The sequence below is a fragment of the Micrasema longulum genome, unplaced genomic scaffold (genome assembly GCF_059751315.1).
Source record: "Micrasema longulum isolate JH-2025_06_02 unplaced genomic scaffold, ASM5975131v1 h1tg000383l, whole genome shotgun sequence".
Lineage (NCBI taxonomy): Eukaryota > Metazoa > Arthropoda > Insecta > Trichoptera > Brachycentridae > Micrasema > Micrasema longulum.
In genome coordinates this window covers 1,444,312-1,464,843 of record NW_028277584.1, presented here as the reverse complement: position 1 = coordinate 1,464,843, position 20,532 = coordinate 1,444,312, and the positions used below count along the sequence as shown (strand labels likewise).

The following is a 20,532-nucleotide window of genomic DNA, read 5'->3' as shown; positions in this document are numbered from 1 at the left end:
GGTACCGGAAGCGTAAGGCTGAACACCTTACCTTCATGTAACAAAATTGATCAAGATACGCTGTGATTGGTGGACTAATCCAGTGCCTTATGCACCATTAGGTGCGGAAAGGGAATAATAATGATTAATTGGGAAATTTCGTTTGATTTAGCATGTGTTGATAGTGTTCTTAATCTTTACCCCAAAACTCGACGCTTTAGCGCTATCTTACCCTGCATTTGCATACTGGAGCCACACACATGAACTATTTAAAAAGTAAATAAATATTTTATTAAATTAACTGTTTTTTTCCTAACAGAAAAATATGAGGATTTAAAGAAATTGAATAGTCTTATAAAACAGAAACAATATAAATACCTTTCAAAACAAAATGCTTAAATTAAAAATAAAACAACTTCAGTATCAGTAAAAGATGTTTTTGGCCATTTATCATAGTCGCCAGTAGGTCTTTTAATAAAATATATTAAAGTGACATGATATATTAAAATAAAGAGGAATTAAAAAAATTACAAGTTTAGTAATTAACAAGACTCTTCTATTTAACCTTTGATATCCTTTATTAAGAGTATATTCTTCATCTAATCACCGGAAAAGATCCACTCATCCTAGTTTCATCAAAATTACTCTAAATATTTTTGGTGATTCTGCCACTCGTTCAAATGTTTATCTCAATTTCATTACACGATAATTTAATATCCTCTAAAATTTTCTAAGTATTTTCAAGAAACCATTCACTTTGTCTAAACATGTTTCTTATGATTTTTTAATCTGGATTGTTGGAGTGCTGGAGTCAACTGTATAAGATGGAAATAAAATATAAGTTTAAACTTAAAGTGTTTATTTCTATTTTATAAATACATGTATATTTTTAGTCATTGAATTAACGAGCAGCCGTTGGCTCGGGATTACCTGCTCCAGAGATAAGGAAAAATATAGCAACAGGAACAATGTACATCCACTGGAAAACAAAAAAATCAATTAGTATCGTACTAATATTTTATACTAATTTGAATTGAACTTATGCATTACATTTTGATGGGGGTTTTTTGAGAAGAGTATGGCAGTCTAGGAATTTATAGGGCTAGTGTCATTGGTCGATTTTTGTGATCACTTTATAAGCCATTTTGCCCATGATTACCTAGAATTATACATACATAATTCTTTTTCAAGAAGTCTTATTTTAACTCTTAAAAGACTGTGCTGAATAATCCCTTTGCAGCCGGTGGTGTAACACAATGTGACCACAAGCATAAGTCGAGATATTTTGAAATGTAAGCTAAAATACCAAATTATTTACAATGGTATGTGTTAAAAATGATCTTTATTCAAAGATGTTACATAAAAAATATAAAATTAAAGCATATTTATGCAAAATAAAGTTAGAAATTGTGTTCATTCCTTTTAAAATCCTGCTAGCAAGCGCTGCCGCCCGCGTCTGGTTGTCGACTGAATTCCGAATTACACTTACGACAGAATTTAGCGGAAATAGATCAACCGGGAGACTAGAAAGTATGCTATGCTAATACAACTCTTATTTGAATGCAAAAAAGAATATCAAATTTTTATTGCAAATAAATACTAGATTTTATTAGAATAAATAAAAACGCTGTTAAAACATATTCTTAGAATAATATTGAAATAAATCCTAAAAAAATAGCAAAAAAAACTTGTAAGAAATAAAATAATAGTACGTAATACGTGATATAATCAAATCATAATTAAACATACACAAAAATGACAACGTGAACACGTTTTTTAAAACTAGTTACGAACAAATTTTTTGAACACTTTAAATGAAATAACTTTGCACACTTCCTTGGGTACACTTCCACTTATTTGTTTGACCAATTAGCGCTTTCATCCCATTATGGACATCTTCAGACTGGCGAATATTATACAATGTAAAGATGATTTATAGAAATCAAAATATTATCTTAAGTGTGGAAATGAGTGGAAGTGTACCAAGTATTTTTGATTAATAACTTATATGTAAATGTATGTAAATATTACATCATTACAATGAAATTCCATCAAGAATTGTCAAAAAATAATTTAAATCAGATAAATTGTGAATAAATTGTAGAAACATTTCGGGAACACGGTGTGTTAAATACAGCGTCAGCTTAGTATACTACAAAAAACTTCACGCGACTGATGTGTTCTCTGTCCCACAAGTGGTATAATTCTGTATCGTGCTCTTTCGGTATTGTTTTCTCGGTCATTCAAGCTCCGCCCCTAACGAATAGTGTCCTTGTCGGTCTTCTGATATGCTATATTCTCGTGCTCTTTCTTATAAAATTTAATAAACCACTTATAATACTGGCATCTCTTTCGTTTGTTTTAATTTATTTTACAAAATGAAGAAATTGTTTTTTTATAGAAAAAGCCCGTGCATTTTTTATAAAAATGTTTCCTTATTTTGGTGTAAAAAAGTCCATATAAGGATTACAAAAAATATGAGTTGGTTATTTAAAAAAATAAGAGAGTTATTAAATGTTTTTTACCCGAGGTAGACATCCGTTACCGCATAGCCACACATGAGTTAAAGAAATCCCTCCAGGGTGAAATCTAATATTTGAGGCATACTCGCCATAAAATTATGCAAGCATTACCAACTACTTCCTAACATAATTATCATAAAAATATATTAACATATTACAACAGAGATGAAGAACATTTTAGAGAAGGTAATATAGAAGTATAGGTATCTACAGGGCTTATGACCTGTCATTGGCTGGTTTAAGTGGCCACTTTACACACTGTCTAACATTCACCATTCTGCCCATAATTGAACATCTATATTATTTCCATCCTTTCATCTGTTGATGTTTGTGAAGTTCTTCTTCATCTCTGTTGTAATATGTTAATATTAACAGCTCCCCAGAGAGTTGAATCCAGTCCTTGTCTACAAAAATTGGGACAAACTCAAAATATTGTTGATAAAAATATATAATTATCTCAGAATCAATTTATGCAAATTACAAATATAGTGTATTTGTAACAATGTAATTATTCTTTTAGTCAGAGGCCTATCCGGGCCATTCGGCATTTCTGTTCACTCGAATAATGCAAAAGGTTCATTTTTTGTATGATTTCTTCCAGTATCGTCCCGTGTTAACTCTGTTAACTCTTATCTGCTGATTCAGGGTGTTTGCTAACTTTGTGTTTTGCCGCCGTTAAGAATACTGCCGTCATAAACAAAAGGGGAGCTTTTTGACAAAAATCACAAAATTGGTTAAATATGAGGTAATGTTCTACAAGAAATTTCCAACCATTTGACATGTAATGATTAGTAAAAAAAAAACATTAGTATGAAAAAAGATATTATGTTTTTTAAGCAAGAACACAATATCTAGAGATTATGCGCGTCTCTCGTGGCGTTAGCTAAAATACATTTTTCACCGCGTTCGCACATTGCGGCGGCCGATATGCCGCGCCGGCTTTACATTTGCGAAAATCAACGTCGTGTGGCCGTTCAGCTCCTTTGTGCGGCTGAGCGAGCATTGCACTTCGCCCGTGTACAAACTCTGGAGTTCCGCGCAAGCAGAGAACACCGTGAACAAAAACGAGAACGGTCGTAGGATTCTAATCCACGTCCCCACTATTGCCGCGCCGAAGGCGTGCGCTCTCGTACGTTAATATTTGACGAAAGGGAATTAAATTTTTGGCCAAAGAGAAGATCCATGTGGTCCGTCTCGTCAGGTCCAGCGTTCACTTGTTAAAGTGAATTTAAAAGTAAAAATATCTAGAGATTCATAAGCAAAAACTCAGTGTAGTCATATCTTTACACAGGTTTTATGCTTTAGATGTAATTGACACAATGTGTTTTTACTTATGATTACTTACAGTTTTTTTTTAATTTGCACAACATTGATAAATATTAAAAAGTGTTATCTCAAAATATGAATTTTGCAAATAACTGCCATTTTGCTTATGATGGCGTAATAGAGGTTACTAAACAAGAATCGGGTAGTTCGAAAGTCGTTAAAATATTTATGCGATATGTGTTGGGTCGATTTACTAGCATGTTACAGTCGGCGACAAGTGACTGTTATTGTTTTAAAATACAGATTCATCATTATTCAATTGTTATCACTCACTAATCCATCTTTTTGGGTAGATATTAAATATTATCTGTAAATTTTGTGTGGTTTTGGTTTTTGGTAGCATTATTTTGAGCGACAGATTATTCTTTATTACATTTAGATTACTTCAAATCACAAAAAAAATCATTTGAGGTCCAAAGAGGCGCTATTTCTAGGTGTCTGAGATCGTAGTCAACCGAGGCTCGAAAAGCCGATCAACTCTGGCCTGTAGAGCCGACAAAACGAGCATGTAAGTCAGCGATAGCTGACTGTCGCCTGCTAGTTGGATATTAATTAATAAGAAAGACTTTATTTTAGTGATAAAAGTAGGGCGTCTTGCAGTTTGTGCCCCTCACAATGTATCTACAATATATTAATGTACTCACATATTTAGCTAAGAAGGAGCGAGTATCTTTAAATTCCCCCTTTTCCCTGGCTTCTCTCTCACGTTCAAGTTTTTGTATATAACTTGCTGTGTCTGGTCTGTAAAGGAAAGAAAATCTTTATTTCGCTATTTATACAATATATTTTCTCTTAGCAATGAAATATGACAAAAAATATTTTTGAAATGTACTGAAAATTCCAAAATGAGAAGAAAAAAAACTATCAATAAAAACCATTTCACAGTCCGGTGGACTAAAACCACTAGCGCTCAAAAATTATGTTTATGTTGTATTAAAAATCATATAATTTATACTATTTGTCATAGAATAGTCCAGAAGGAGCCTAGAATCATATTTGAATACATCGAACTGTGTCCAAAAATCCCCCCACTATGCGCGCATTCGTGATGTCGCCGCGTAATGTTGCACGATGGGAAAAAATATAATCATAACACAAAATGTAAGGTAAAAAAAAAAGCAATCTGTTTATTTCTCTAAAATTTTATTGAGCATGTGGACATATTGACTGGCACAACAGAGTAGATAAGAAAAAAGGTCATTTTATAAGAGTAATTGAATTAATAAACTTGGAACTTAAAATAAAAAACAAATTTTATATCATGTTAAATAATATTTGATGTTTTAAAGATAATGTTGGTCATATGTCCACCACAGAGTTGTTTAATCCGAGATCCAATTTTTATAAATTCTCTCATTAGATGAGCAAAGTAGGGTAAAAAAAATTACTACCCTAGCAACGCTAACGAAATGTTCATTTTGATTTCTTCGACAATCTGACAGACGGAAAAATAAGTTAATGTTTAAGTAATGTATTTGCTACTTACACATTCATTTGCTAATTACACATGAAATGTGATCCTATCCTGTTTCTTTAAGATCCTAGCAGTATTTCTACACTTCAAAAAGACACAACACAGCATAGTTAATATAATAGAAGCATAACGGAACTCAAATCAGGCGTTGCGTATTGAGCGACGTATACAAAGAAAATAATGGGTCAAAACCGTAAACTACTCATTTATGAGTAGTTTAGTCGCCTTCTGCTTGATGCTCGTATGCGGTTTCTGGGCTATTCTTAATTCTATGCTATTAATTTTCTACTAGATTAAAAGCTAAAGCTATTAGTAAATAAATAAAAAAACTTACACGGGAGCTTGATCCATGTGCCGTACGAAAACATCAGTATGGAATCTGTTTACGGTAAATGTATTTCCAGAAGCTGTAACGCCAACTCCTGCTGCTGCTCCATTGTGCAATAACCAAACTGTTATACAATCATTTAAGCCCGTCTCTAACAAGCTTGCTGCTTTCATAGATGACAGGAATACACTTTCTGAATTATCTGAAGTTATAACTGTAGACTTAAGCTGGTAGAAGTCGTCGGCATTCGCTGAATCCTAGGAGTAAAAAATCAAAATCTAGAATCTATGTGAAATTACATAACGTCTACTAAATTCTGAAGTATCCCATACTTTTTAAGAAAAATAAAGCTAGTGTAAGACTAGTAATAACCGTCAACTGGAATTTTGATGTTTTTTTCAACAACAACAACAACAAACCATCACGCCGTTTCTCCGTTGGGGTAGGCAGAGAGGATAGAACGCCATAACACTCTATCTTGGCATACAGACCTCGCTTCCTCTACATTCATACATCTTCTTATGCACGCACGCCGATTATTCCTACTTTTGACATGTCCATCTTCAAGTATTTGATGGACTTGATCGTGCCATGTCTTTCTCGGTCTTCCTCGTTTTCTGCATCCATCAACATTTGCATCGTAGATCCTTTTAGCCGTTCTTTCGCTCTACATGTCCAAACCAACGCAGCATCCCTTTCTTAATTCTGTCAATAATGCTGCGATGTTTTTTCTAACATAAAAAAATAATTTTCTGAAGCTGCTCAATACAAATCATTAATAAAAAAATTGTATCTAATTGTTTTGTATTTTATCTTTGCAATAAATACTAAAAAAATATATAAAAAAATTTCCTTACCCAAAAAAAAAACTTTTTTATGCTACCATTAAAATACCTAAACTTTAACAGTCTCGCGGCAAATGTTATCGTAAAAATATTTTTTTTTGTTTATTTTTCCCGTAATCTGTAGGCTATAGAACAACTTTTCCGCATAGGGCCGTTTTCAATTTCCAAAAAAATAGAAATCAAACTACCCTAATGTGCAGGCTTAAAGCAAATCAAGAAGCCATATTTTAACAACTAGCTGCTAGTTCCATATTAATAAAGATTTAACAGTTACATAATTATGTTTATCCCTTCACAGCCGTGAAATACTTATGTTTTGATTGAGAAGATTTTTATAATAAAATAAATAAAACAACTTTGTTTTTAACCATTTTTTTTTTGTTTTTCACCGACCGGTTTCAAAGCAAACAAGCTTCTTTGTCAAGGTTTACGTAACTAATGAATAACATGATAGAAATAAAATAAAAAGGAATCAATTCATTAGTTACGTAAACCTTGACAAAGAAGCTTATTTGCTTTGAAACCGGTCGGTGAAAAATAAAAAATAGTGGTTAAAAACAAAGTTGTTTTATTTATTTTATTATAATGAATAAAACAAAGTTGTTTTATTTATTTTATTATAATGAATAACCACAAAGTTAGTGCTTCAAATATAAACTTTATAGAGAAGATTTTTGTTCATGCTAGGCAGACAGGGTACATACCAACTTATCTTACTTTTTAAAAAAGGTAATTTAACTTATACTTCGGGGCATTAGGCTCACACCATAAAGTAAAATTTAAAGTGGGGTTTACTATTTCGTCGTTGCGCCGGCAATATCTGTTAAGTGACATTTTGAATTTTTTTAAGGAAATAATTTAAACAATGTATCTTTTGATAATGGATTTTATTTTTAAATACATTTTTATTAATGACAAAAAGGAAAAATATGTAATTTTATGTATGTCCCAACACTTAGGTATGGAAGTGAAACATGGAACTGGCAGAGGTAGGATGAAAGCCGAGTGAACGCGGTTGAAATGCGATCTCTTATACGAATGTGTGGGAAATCACTGTATGACAGGGTTAGAAAGATGAAATCAGGGGAGAGTGTAAATCTGAGTCAAGTATAATTGATAAGATTAAGAAAGGGTCTCTGAGATGGTTTGGTCACGTAGAACGAATGGACGACGAAAGAATGGTAAAACAAGTATATATGGCGAAAATAAACGGTAACATGAGACCAAGGAAGACGTGGCATGATCAGATAAACCAAAACCTTAAGTCTGGTCATGTCAAAAGCAGAAAGAACCAAAGGGCATGTATGACAAGATGTATGAATGTGGAAGAAGCTAGGAATGTATGCCAGGATAGACGTGTGTGGCGGTCCATTCTCTCTGCCTACCCATATGGGGAAATGGCACGGTGGTAGTAGTAGTGGTAGTAGTTATTTTGACAAAATATTTAACTATATTTTGATGAAATAAAATTGTGCTATCTTAATGAGAAGTTAAAAATACTTTTTAAAAAAAGATCACTTAACAGATATTGCAGCGCAGCAACGATTTATTTATTTATTAACGGACTTATGCAGTACATTCTAACGATGGTAAATGCAATTTCTTATAATAAATACAGGTACTAATAAAATAAAATACAACTAAATAAGATTAAAACTAGGACAAAAAAAATTTCTCAAGACAAGATCCGGTCTATCTTAGTGATTTTTTAAATCTATAAAAACTTATATCACAAAAGTCCAGATCTTGTCTCGAGTTTACAATATGACACAATCGGGACATTGATGCATGCAATCCATAGTCTATAATCTGTCAAATAATTAAATGGTTTGCGGTTCAGGTTTCAACGCCACTCTATTTCATCTACAACTGACAGAATGCCCTCTAAAATAGAAATAATGGACTAAATCACGAGAACGTAAATATTTATTTTTATTTTCAGAAAAGGCATAGTTACCCTTAAGTTCTCCAAATCATCTGGAGTTAGCGGGTTTTGAACAATAGTATATCCATCAGATCGAACACATTGTATGTTGATATCTCCTCTATTTGTAAAATTACCATTAGTTCTAAAAGAGTGCTGTAATTTTATGTTTAACCACCCGTCATATTCAAAATTGCTCTGAAGACAAAAACAAAACTTTATTAAAGCAAGGTAAATACATAATGTAGAGATATTAGTATGTCAACAGAACAACATAAAGCACATTCCATAGAATTACAAATGGAAATAAAAGAAAATGAATACATATTACACAATTATTAATTTAATCTTACACCAAGGGTTGAAGTCAGTGCGGAGATAAGTAAAATCGATAAAAAATACATTTTACTAGATTTGTTTTAGAAATTGTATTCTCGACACGAACAAAAGCTACAACGATATTAGTTGAGGAAAAATTCTAAACTATTTATTTTTAAATTTCCAGAGCACCAAAATTCAATCTAGACTCCAATTTTTGTATTGAAAAATATATGAAACGCGAAACAGAGACAATGTAGAAGACGCGAAACGTCAAGGCAATTAATTATCGTTTTTATCTTGAACTTTAACATAGTCCAGAGAAATAGACGTACCTACTTTTTACGCAGAAAACGGGGTATGTAGTGTGTAGGGATTAGGTTGGAATCAGGAGGAATATACTAGTGTGGGCCAATCAGGAACTTCTCAGCATTTGCTTATGTAGAGAGGAAACCACTCAAAACTCTTCAGGAGAAGCCGGCCTATTGGCAGTAGTCAACAGGCTTTCCGTTCCACTGGAGGAGGGTTCGGCATTTTGTTCCGTACTTTGGTTTATTTTACCAATTGCCTGCACTATATTGACCATGTATGATACTACCTCTCGTATGAGTTCTTTATTACCTATCACCGATGGGATGTTGCGTAGATCCTCACCCAGGCTTCTGCATCGTGCTTCCAGCTGTTGCCTTTGAAAGCTGAAAAAGGGGCAATGCATCAACAGGTGAGGGACATCTTGAGGAGTTTCATCGTCGCATGGGCAGCTGTCAATCTCGGAGAGCTTGAAGCGATGCAGGTAGCTCATGAATCCACCATGACCCGTAAGTATCTGGGTGAGCTCGTAGCCAGCATTCTGCATTCTCCTGAAATTATAGGCATGGAAAATGGTAGGGAAAAACATTTTAGTTATACTTCCGGTAGTCTCACTCAAATAACGATCGTTCCAGAGTTAAAGGGTTTGACTTTTTTTTTTGCACCACAACAGGCCAGGAGGCCTAATTACAGTGGTAAATTACATCACAGAGCACCCAGGCTTGAGAAAAATCACATTTTATTTCTGTGTTCTCACCGGGAATCGAACCCGGAACCTTCCGTGCGTGAGTCAAGCGTCTTTGACCACTACACCACGGAGGCCGCCTTCTACTTCTTATTTTCCTTTTGACAAAACTGAGCGGAAAATCAGCAAAATCGGGGGCTGTCTTCTTGAGCGTAGCATCCCAAGCCTTTTCCTCAGCTTTTTTGTTGCCAAGGATTCCGCAGTGTCCCCGTATCCAGCCAATGTACACGTCCTGATGTCTGTATCGTAGCTTCTGGATATCTGTTCTGATGTCCATTACAATAGGGTTGACCGAATTTCGGTCAGTTATTGCATGGACACCAGATTTGCAATCTGTCAGGATCGTTATTTTCTTCCATCTGTTTGGTGGCTTCTTCAAAACATATACCAGGGCTTCTCTGATCTGCAAAGAGTTCCGCCTGAAACACGGAGCAGAAATCACCGAGTTTCAACTTTCTCGACGGCAGCTCTTTGATGCCATCGTAAGGTACAAAAGCTGCATCCGCCCCTTGTCTGTTGGTCAGTGCTTCTTCTTGTGCCGCTTTGCAGCGGCCTAGATTCCACTGTATAACTTTAGTCACGCCGGCGATGTGTGATTGGATCCCGGTTGTATTGGTCAAAATAGAGCTAGCCATAATTGACCCTCTCCATTGTCCTCATCATCATTTTGATTCTGTAGGGACATTTCCTATCGTTGGCTCTATGCTTAGACGCTTTCGTCTTCCTTTTGGCCATTTTGATGCAATTCCAGCATCGATATTCAGCTTCTTGGGCCTTCTTTGTACAGGCCAAGGACTTGTGATCCCCTGCGCAGTGCAGACAACGGTCCTTACTTTTCAATATTTTCTCTCTGCATGAAAGAAATGTTTTTTTTCCAATAATAACAACAATAACGACCTATCACGCCGTTTCCCCGTAAAGGTAGAGAGAGAGGATAGAACTCCACTTTACTTTATCTTTGCATTCAGATCTCGCTTCCTCTACATTCATAGATAATCTCATGCACGCGCGCTGATTATTCCGACTTTTGCCATATCCATCTGGAAGTATTTCTCCGTCTTCCTCTATTTCTGCATCCATCAATATTAGCACTGTAAATAGTTTTAGCCGTTCTTTCGCTGACCATTCGCTCTACATTTCCAAACTAACGCAGAGCTCCTTTCTTGATTCTGTTATTAATGCTTATCTCAGCCTTACGTTTGTGACCAGACAGAGTCAAAAACCAAAGGACCCAATGCCGAAGACCACTGTGGTGAAGGAGCCAATATCCCCCTGTTCTGGGATCACATCCCAAAAATGGATCGTTACCGCCCCATGTAGAGGTAACGAAGAAACTCCTTCTGAAATAAGTGTCTTCTCAGGGGCAAAGATTATTATTTATTAAATTATTTATGCTGGGAATTTTTACCATTCAAATAATAATGATAATCATGGTTTATCAACAAAAATAACAATTACTTTATCTTAATTATAATAATAAAAATACGTAGGTATATAGTTTTATTCCACTTTTATTTATATTTTTTTATAATTTTTTTACCAGTGACCGGGTTTCGTCGTGACTGAAAAAATTATAAAAAATTGTAAATAAAAGTGGAATAAAACTATATACGTATTTTTATTATAATAATTAAAATGCAGTTCCACCAAGAAATGTCAGTAGAAAAACTCAATTACTTTATCTACTGCATACACACTTAGGTAATAGATTTTTCTGGAGCATGTCTAGTCTGCCTAACTTGAAGATCTATGCGACATCCCATCAGTGATAGGTAATAAATCCTTTTTCCTATTGAGTAATAGTTTTGATTTAAGGTAATTTATAAACAAATACGTTTTTTTCTATTTTAATATAATTTTAGCTTTTAATCTTTTTTTTCTATTGAATATGCCTGTAACTTGAATTATAAAAATAATACTTTTATTTTATTGGTTGGTTGGAAGAAATTGCCATTTGGCAATAAGCCCGCCAATGTACAAATAACATTATGTACAAAAAGTTAAATAAATAAATAATAAAGAACTCACAAGAGAGGTAGTATTATACATGGTCAATATAGTGCAGGCAATTGGTAAAATAAACCAAAGTAGGGAAGAAAATGCCGAACACTCCTCTAGTGGAACGAAAGGCTGACTGAGAAGCCGGCCTGTTGACTACTGCCAACAGGCCGGCTTCTCCTGAATAGTTTTGAGTAGTTTCCTCTCCACATGAGCAAATGCTGAGAAGTTCCTGATTGGCCCACATTAGTATATCCCACCTGATCCCAACAGTTTAGATAAATTTAAAGAAATTAAATTGCAGAAAAATCCACCTTTGAAATATAAACCTTGTGTATTATAAGCAAGGTAAATAATAAAGCAACTCCTATATAAAAAAAGTCTGCTTAACTAGATACAACCTGTTTTAAGGCAGACATTTTTATGCAAAATAAACAATTACAACATTACTACCTACTAGTTAATTTACGTACAGTTATACAATGTTAATTTGTACAATTTACTATTTAAGAATGTATTTTGAGTAAATTTTCCGATTTTTTCTCGACTTAAACCCAGTAACCAATTTTTTACAAATGTATTGAATTAAAACCGGGTCATGGTTTTGCAACGTTTGGGTAACATATTTAATATTTTGGGGCCCAGAAACCTGAAGTTTCTTTGCTCGAATTCAGAGTTTGTGGTAGATCCCATGACCCATCCTCTAGTTTGACTTCTGGTAGTGTGGGAGTGTTCCTTTTGGGATTTGGTAGAATAATTTGCTTTCACAAACATTATTACCCTAAAAACATATAATTGCCTTATAAGGCAAATTATATGTTTTTAGTAAATATATCTAAGATCTCAAATAACTTGACCCTGGGGTACCTGAAGGAAAATACATACACATTTTAAATGCTTTTATAATTCTATGTTGGAAAATATATATTTATATACCTAAAGCTACGTTTATATTACAAACATTAAATATATACTGTTATGACGATTAGTATCTATCCCAAAACATTTATATTAGCGTGACAAATCAATTTGCTAAAGCGGCGGGCAGCAGTGTGTTCTGTATTCAATGAGATCATTGGCGTAGATCGGAGTTGCTGGAAAATGATAATAAAAGTTATAAATTATTGCAAAGCGATCAATGATTCCACAAACGCAGATTAAAAAAAGGGAATCAAGATAAGGCAATTAAACTAAATAATATACCTAAACACAACATAAATAAAGTGATAAAAATATCAGAAATCTGAATTCGAGCTAGAATGAACAGAGAACTCCTAAAATGTTATATCAGGAGTGCTATTCTAAAGCACTCTCGCGGCGCGAGAAAACAGTTTTTCTCGTGTATTTTGTATGAATTTTGTAGGAATACCACCCCGGGGTTGGTATTCCAAACGCTCTCGCGGCCGTATTGTCTCATGTATTTACATACAAAATACACGAGAAAAACTGTTTTCTCGTGCCTCGAGAGTGGTTATGAACAGCACCCCTAGGGTGCAATTAAGAATCTTCTCTATCCCATAGAGAGTGATTAATTTGAAGAATTTTACTGTTTAAAAGTGACGAGACTTTGCTTCATATAATGGTTACACTGATGATTAAACCTCAAATGGTGTATAAAACTGCTGCAAAAACGGAAATAAAACTAATACGGTTTGGTCAATTCAACTTAATTAAGTGTTTTAGGTAATGCTTAAGGTCGCAAGAATGTCGTAAATTAAAATTATCATGTTTTATTTCACGTGTCCGTATTTTTTTCAGGGGATCGGGGGAAGAAAAGGACCGCTTGCTTTATTTGATTTTGAAAGTCAACGAGGGGCTGGTAGAAGATAGATGTCCTGGCTGCGTAATATATGAGTCTGGACTGACTTTAGGACTATAGAGCAGATTTTCCGGACAGCACAGGACAGAGATATCTTCGCCAAAGTGATTGCTAACGTTCAATGTTGAGAATGCCTGACCGAGCACTAAGAGAAGAAGAATTATACCCAACTAGGATTGAAAAAAAGTTTTTATTTTTTAATTTATCAATTTTTTGTACAAAAAAGTAATATTGGCGTTCTTATGATTTCCCTAATATTTTTTTTCAACGAGTTGTAGATAACTCACTATTAGAAAATGGAAATCAAGTTATGGTAGAGTGAGGTTCGAACCTCGTACCTCTGATCCTTGAGTCCGCAACACTAGCCACTGAACCACAAGACGATTAATTTACTTATTAGTAAAAAAAAATCACGTTCTCGTGAATTACCCAAGTATTAAAGTTTTTCGAGACATTTTAAACGAGTTGCATGTAATTAACTCACTATTTGAAAATGAGAATTAAGTTGTGGTGGAGTGGGCTCAAATCGTAGACCTCTGATTCAAGAAACTGACACTACCATAGGACTATTTTACCCCACGGGACATCAACTCGGTTCTGACAAAAATAATACATAATTGTAAGCATTTTAGGTATTTTAATGAAATATTATAATATATCCATGGTGTTTTTGTACCTACTGTGAAACCACGAGACAATGTTAGAATATTTATTTTTTAATGTTTTTAAACCATTATACAACTCGTTTTTTGTGTGTTCTGATTTTTGGTTTTTTTTATATTTTGACTGACTTAAAACGGGGTATTTACCCTAGTTCGATAGTCAAAGCAACTTTATATGTATATAAAATTTAATATTTATGACATGGTAAATTAATAAACAAAAATAACACAACACCATTTACAAAAAACATAGATTCACTTCATCTTATGTTCCTTTTAATTTTAAAATTATCTACTCTTGTGTGGCTGTGATGTCACACTAGTCGACATACGATACAAGACTTGATATATCTCTCTTAATTTTTTAAATGATTAAAGTGTATTTTTTGTCATCTTCAAATTGACATTTTTACATCGGATTTGGAAAGTAAAATTTATACAACTATCCTGGATTTTAATTTTAAAAAAATTAACCTTGCTACCCGATGAAAGATGTCCGCAAATACATCTGTATCAGAGAGCACGTTGGTATTGTGTGAAACAAATTCAGTCGATTGTTGATAGTGATGAGGAGAGCACGCGTGAATTATGAGCTGATTTATGTGTTTTTTTGTTGTTGCTATAACAGGGCTTAATTATATGTTCACTTTTATAAATTATGAATAAGGAATTATTAAACTGTGCGTCTTCATGTTTTTTTTTCAAATGTCTGATCTTTAGAATATTCTGCCTTTTGCTTGTGGTAACACGATGTTATATCACCGCGCACAAAGGGATTATTTACCACAGTCTTTTAAGAGTTAATATAGCGAAATTTGGGACATCTTAGCCCGTTCGCCTACTATGCAAGAATTCTCGGGTTGACATGAAATTTTTATTTAGAAGGATGTTTTTTACACCACAATATTGCATAGTACCTGGACTGCCACCTGAAGGATAAAACTGATTATCTTACTATTATGTAATAAAAAATATCAAAATACGCTGCAGTTGGTGTACAAATGCAGTTCCCTAAGCATCATTTGGTGAGGAGAAGAAATTATGATTGAAAATTAAAATATAATTTGACATAATAATTTCGTATATGTTGCATCATAATATTATATCGCATTGTGTTTATAACATTATATTAAGTTATAAAAACATGGCGAGCAAATTTTTTGTAAATATCTGGAGAAAAATATCGCTGTCTTGCTCAATTTGGTTAAGTTAAGTATAGTATATTCTTTAAAGAGGGTTCGTTGAACCATTTTTATAAATCATTTAAATAATCAAATCATCATTCGGAAACTCCTTGATAATTTTTCGAATGTTCGAGTTTACTATTTATCATATTGATGTTCCATATATTTGTATTTTTTTATTGTTGTGTTTCTAATCCTATAAAATATTTGTGATTATATACTCATGTGTCAACTAATTGCTCGTCCCAACTCAATACGGGACTTTTAGTTCCATGGAGTTGGATCTTATGTCTCAAATAATGTGTAATAAACTGTCTTTAAGTAAATAAATGAAAAAATAAATTAAATAACTTCAATAAATTACCATTGTCTAATACAATTCAACAATTAGTAAATTAAACATAGGTAAACAGATAAATTCAAATTAAAAAACAAAAATCAGTTTACACGAATCTAATTCCAAGCTGTCTTGTCCTGAAAATATTATTTGACTCTATAGTAGCTCTTTCCAAACAGCCTGAGCTTGAAAAAAAATTTTTTTTAATATTCACAAAGCCTGAATTTCAAGAAGTACCTTATCGTAGAATCTTATGTAGTTTGAGGCAAAATAATTAGATTTTTTTTGCTGTCTAGTAGTGGGCACAACTAGCTCATCTTTATTTCTTGGGTTGAACCTATGGAAATCTCTGTTACTCTTAATATCAATATTTTTGTGTACATAGATCATATATCACGTTTTCATAAATATATCGACACTTGACTGTCAATATATTGATTTCTTTGAACATATCTCTAAGTGATTCCTTTTGGGATTCATATTGTTAATTGCTCGAACAGCTCTCTTCTGCAGCACAAAAACAGAATCGATATCTGCAGCATTTCCCCACAGCAGTATACTTGCCCGAAAACAAATTAATACACATTAAATAAATAAAAAACAATAAATGTACGTCACTGGTTTCAAATCCACTGAAAAATCACTTCCATTCAAGGGCCTTTGTATGTTCTTTCCCTCTTCCCGCACTACGCATTGAACATTGAAGTGCGTAGAACACGCTGCGCGGAGCGGTGCGGCGCGGCGGTGGCGCCACGTTTTGTGGGCGGAGCACGCGTGGCTCGACACATCAAACAATGTTCCCTTCACTCACCCGCTGGTCGTGGAAATCTGTTTTCGTTGTTAAACAGCTCTGATTTATTGGCTATGGTTTGTAAATAAACTCACAATTTCGAGTGGATGGACAGCGTGCGTCCTTTTGCGTGAAAATACCAGAGCGGAAAAATTAAGTAAATTGAGTACCTACGAGGGTACATTTTTTTATCACTACTTATCTTTCGAATGATTTCTGATCTAAAGTTGAGTGATGGATGTCTTTTTGAAAATCAGAATGATATAGATACTGAAGTGGGTACGTATGTTTATTTTAAAACCACGAACATGAGTTGAATTCATTGAAATAAATACTTAGTTGGTGCCATTCATAGGCTTCCTTAATTTGTAAACAAATATCTTTTTCTTGATTGTCCGCACACCAAATCGTGCATAATGCACTGCTTTTATGTTCCAATTACAACGTTTTTAAAACAAATAATTATATTGACGAATTGAGCCGATTGCAAGTGAAGTGAACAAAATGACAGAATGGTCAAACTTTTATAATCAAAGTATTAATAACTCTACAATTATCTTTTTACTAATCTGTTTTAATTTTTTGATTACATGAATATTTTGCTACTACTACAACTATTACTACCATCACGCCATTTCCCCGTAGGGGTAGGCAGAGAGAATGGACCGCCAGACACATCTATCTTGGCATACATTCCTAGCTTCTTCCACATTCATACATCTTGTCATACATGCCCTTCGGTTCTGTCTGCTTTTGACATGACCAGGCTTAAGATTTTGGTTTATCTGATTATGCCACGTCTTCCTCGTCTCACGTTACCGTTCATTTTTGCCATATATACTTGTTTTACCATTCTTTCGTCGTCCATTCGTTCTACGTGACCAAACCATCTCAGAGACCCTTTCTTAATGTAATCAATTATAATTGACCCAGATTTACACTCTGGCCTGATTTCATCATTCGTAACCCTGTCTTATATTTATTTCCCACACATCCGTCTAAGAGATCGCATTTCAACCGTGTTCACTCGGCTTTCATCCTTCCTCTGCCAGTTCCATGTTTTATTTACATATAAAAGTGTTGGGACTAAAACTCCGTTGAACACTGCCAGTTTAGCTTCGATTAAAAATCAGGAAAAAAAGGTTTCTGGATTATACTGATTGAAGAAGTGTAATATAAGCCAAGAGTTTACTTCACCTCGAAAATGTCAGTTAGTTCACCTTACCCGCAATAAATACAAAATAGATATATTAAATATCTACCTTCTAATAATAATATAAACAATGATAAATCAATCCTTATACCACTCTCATACACGCGTCTGTCAATATTAAAAATACTTGAGCGGGAATGTTGCGTACCTATCATAAAACGAAACAATTCCGACCAAAATGGACATCAAGTCATTGGAACAATATGCACCATCCCTCGGTAACTCCACATATTATGTGCATCTACCATCTTCCAGGAATCAGCAAGCAGCCTGTTAACCACATGTCCGACAGTAACTACCTACAATCTACAAAAGCTACCCCTCGGATGCTTTTCTTTATTTTGCTAACCATAATGTTGTAACGGTGCTTTATTTAATTAGTTTTTTTTATTATTTGCTTTTTAGAATGAACACTTTACAAACTATCTTCTGTTCTCAATTATTGATACAATTTAGGGTTGCTAGAATTCCACTAGTCTATATGCTTTGTAGCTGCAAGACGATTTGTAATCTAGCTTCAATATGTCTAGAATTTCAACCGTCCATGCGCTCAGTAGCCGCAAGACGTGCTGTAATCTAGCTCCTATCTGTTATAATTGAAATAAATCATAGTTGGAAACGAGGTAATAGAATCACAATCGTCGTTGCGCTCTGTAAGCTGCAAGACGTGGTGGGGTATTCATTTATTGTACAGCGCCCTTAAGATGATTTTCACTATAACTGCGCTATATAAATTATCCAACTATAATAATGGAGTCCATTTGTATTGTGCTTCAGGTACTAGGAAATTTTAGTAATTATAAAAAAAAATTTTTTGGATTTAATTTATTAATTTTTTTTAGATTAAAGATTAAATATTTGACGGGACCTGAGACTTCGCCATAGTACCTAAACACATCATCGAACTTAACGGGCAAATATGCATATCGTTATAAAACGTTTAAATTAATTTCGTCGTCTTTGACTAATTTAAAATTAATTGACGGTTTACCTAATAAATTCCCAATCAATTTTTATAATAGCCAAATAACTTACAAATGTTTATAAAGAAAGTCGTTTTCGATTACAATTCGTTAATTTTGTTTCATGGTGGTGATATATATTATTATACACAAAATAAATTAATAGTTGTAATCTCTTAGGGCTGATTTTCCGGTTAATCGGTGGGCTGCGCGCAGTTTGCTCAGCTGTGCCACGTGGTGACGTCAGACGTTCAGACACGTGGCGGGCGACACGCGCCGTGCGCCGTCTCTGTACTTTTCGTACCCACTCCATCGTGTATAATATGTACACATAAATATAGTTAACTAAGTACAGCCCTGCCCCGCGGCCACTCGTTCTGTTTGAAGCTTTCCTTGCAATTACTTCTGTGCTGATAACAGTCAAGTCCAGATCTGAAGGTTTGATATTTTTTAACAATCTCTTGCATGAAAAATCACTGCGATCCACTCTACCACAGTTTGATTCCCATTTTCTAATTGTGAGCTATTTACAACTCAACTTGAAAACGGTTTTAAAAATTTAAATATTTGGGTAAACCATAAGTATTTTTATTATTTAAAAATAAATACTATTCATACCTAATCAGAATAATTCCCTAGCGGTGTATTGGCTCTCGAATTGCAGCATACTAGCGATGATTCATTCGCAGTCTAAGATACAAAATTATCAGTCTTACGCGTCAAGCACCAATCCAGGGAGTATGAAATATCGCATTGAACCACTTCTTAAATTGAAATTAAAAGTCTATTTTCCGGGAATATAACCAAAGATCCCAGAAATGGTAGGCAAATGCACTAGCAAGTAAGCACACTACGAGGCGGACTAACCTCCACTCGATTTTTATGTGAGAGCAGTCATCGAGTTGAAAACACTCATCTGTCATTCTGGTTCTATTTCACATACTGGACTTTACTCGTATAATGCATTCCGCAGGAACAAAGGAGTATGTATTTCACAAGTAAATTTGAAACCCACTAAAATACGAATAAAAATGATTTATTAATCAATTTATTAACAATCTTAACAATTTTACATCGATCGATAAGGTGGTTGATAGGTTTTCTCATTAAGGTTAAAAAAAACAGATATTTTTTGGTAATCTGAAATTAATGATCAAATATTTTTGTGTACCATAATAGATTATATTCATATCTTATATATACTTTCTGTAAACTAATTTGTTTTATTTGTTTTTAACATTAATTTGTTAATACCATTTTTTTATACGTACCTATATTTGTAAATATTATTACTTTTTGTTTAAATTCTTTACAAGTTATTTACAATTTGCTTTTTAATTCAATCACTTTTCTTATATCCATTTTTTTTCTTTTTTACTATGTAAAGTTTCACTTTTTATTTCCCATAGCAGTGTGCTTTTTATTGTTTTTTCATTTATACAAAAAAACGTTGTTTATTTTTTTAATTCTTACAAACTATGTTTGTACTTACCTGTATATTTTTTGTAAATGCCCCTTGGGCGTATTGTAAAATTAAATAAATAAATAATCGTTGTTTAATCAGTCACTTCTATTCACTACGCACTCTCGCATACATACAATACCTATACACATAAACACACCCTTACACACATTAAATATATATACTCACCCTCACTAACATGTACATAAATACACTATTTTTTTTGTGACTAAAACCAGTACTTGGCATAAATATTATTATCAACTTTATTTTGAGGTTGTCCAAATTTTTGTAGACAAGGACTGGATTCAACTCCCTGGGGAGCTGTTTATATT

The 20,532-nt window shown here is 33.7% G+C and overlaps 1 protein-coding gene across 2 annotated transcripts; it reads right to left on the bottom strand.

Moving 5' to 3' along the window:
• Window positions 1–400: 400 nt before the first annotated feature.
• On the bottom strand, window positions 401–9,004 carry EMC10 (ER membrane protein complex subunit 10). Of its 2 annotated transcripts, XM_088225749.1 has the most exons (6): window positions 8,752–9,004; window positions 8,432–8,596; window positions 5,636–5,886; window positions 4,472–4,568; window positions 910–958; window positions 401–794 (listed from the first exon to the last, which is right to left on the bottom strand). In XM_088225749.1, exons 1-6 carry the CDS (start codon window positions 8,800–8,802, stop codon window positions 754–756), a joined length of 654 nt encoding a protein of 217 aa, XP_088081875.1. In that variant the 5' UTR covers window positions 8,803–9,004; the 3' UTR covers window positions 401–753. The 2 variants fall into 2 exon arrangements, with proteins under 2 accessions (XP_088081875.1, XP_088081876.1); XM_088225750.1 differs by lacking the exon at window positions 401–794 and having other exon boundaries at window positions 822–958.
• Window positions 9,005–20,532: the final 11,528 nt, after the last annotated feature.

Excerpts from the sequence above, each read along its gene's own strand:
- EMC10 (XM_088225749.1), bottom strand. The coding sequence starts at position 8,802 with ATGTATTTTTTATCGATTTTACTTATCTCCGCACTGACTTCAACCCTT. Across the intron at positions 5,887-8,431 it reads ATGATTTGGAGAACTTAAGG|GATTCAGCGAATGCCGACGA; the intron begins GTAACTATGCCT and ends TTTTACTCCTAG. Across the intron at positions 4,569-5,635 it reads CACATGGATCAAGCTCCCGT|ACCAGACACAGCAAGTTATA; the intron begins GTAAGTTTTTTT and ends TTTCCTTTACAG.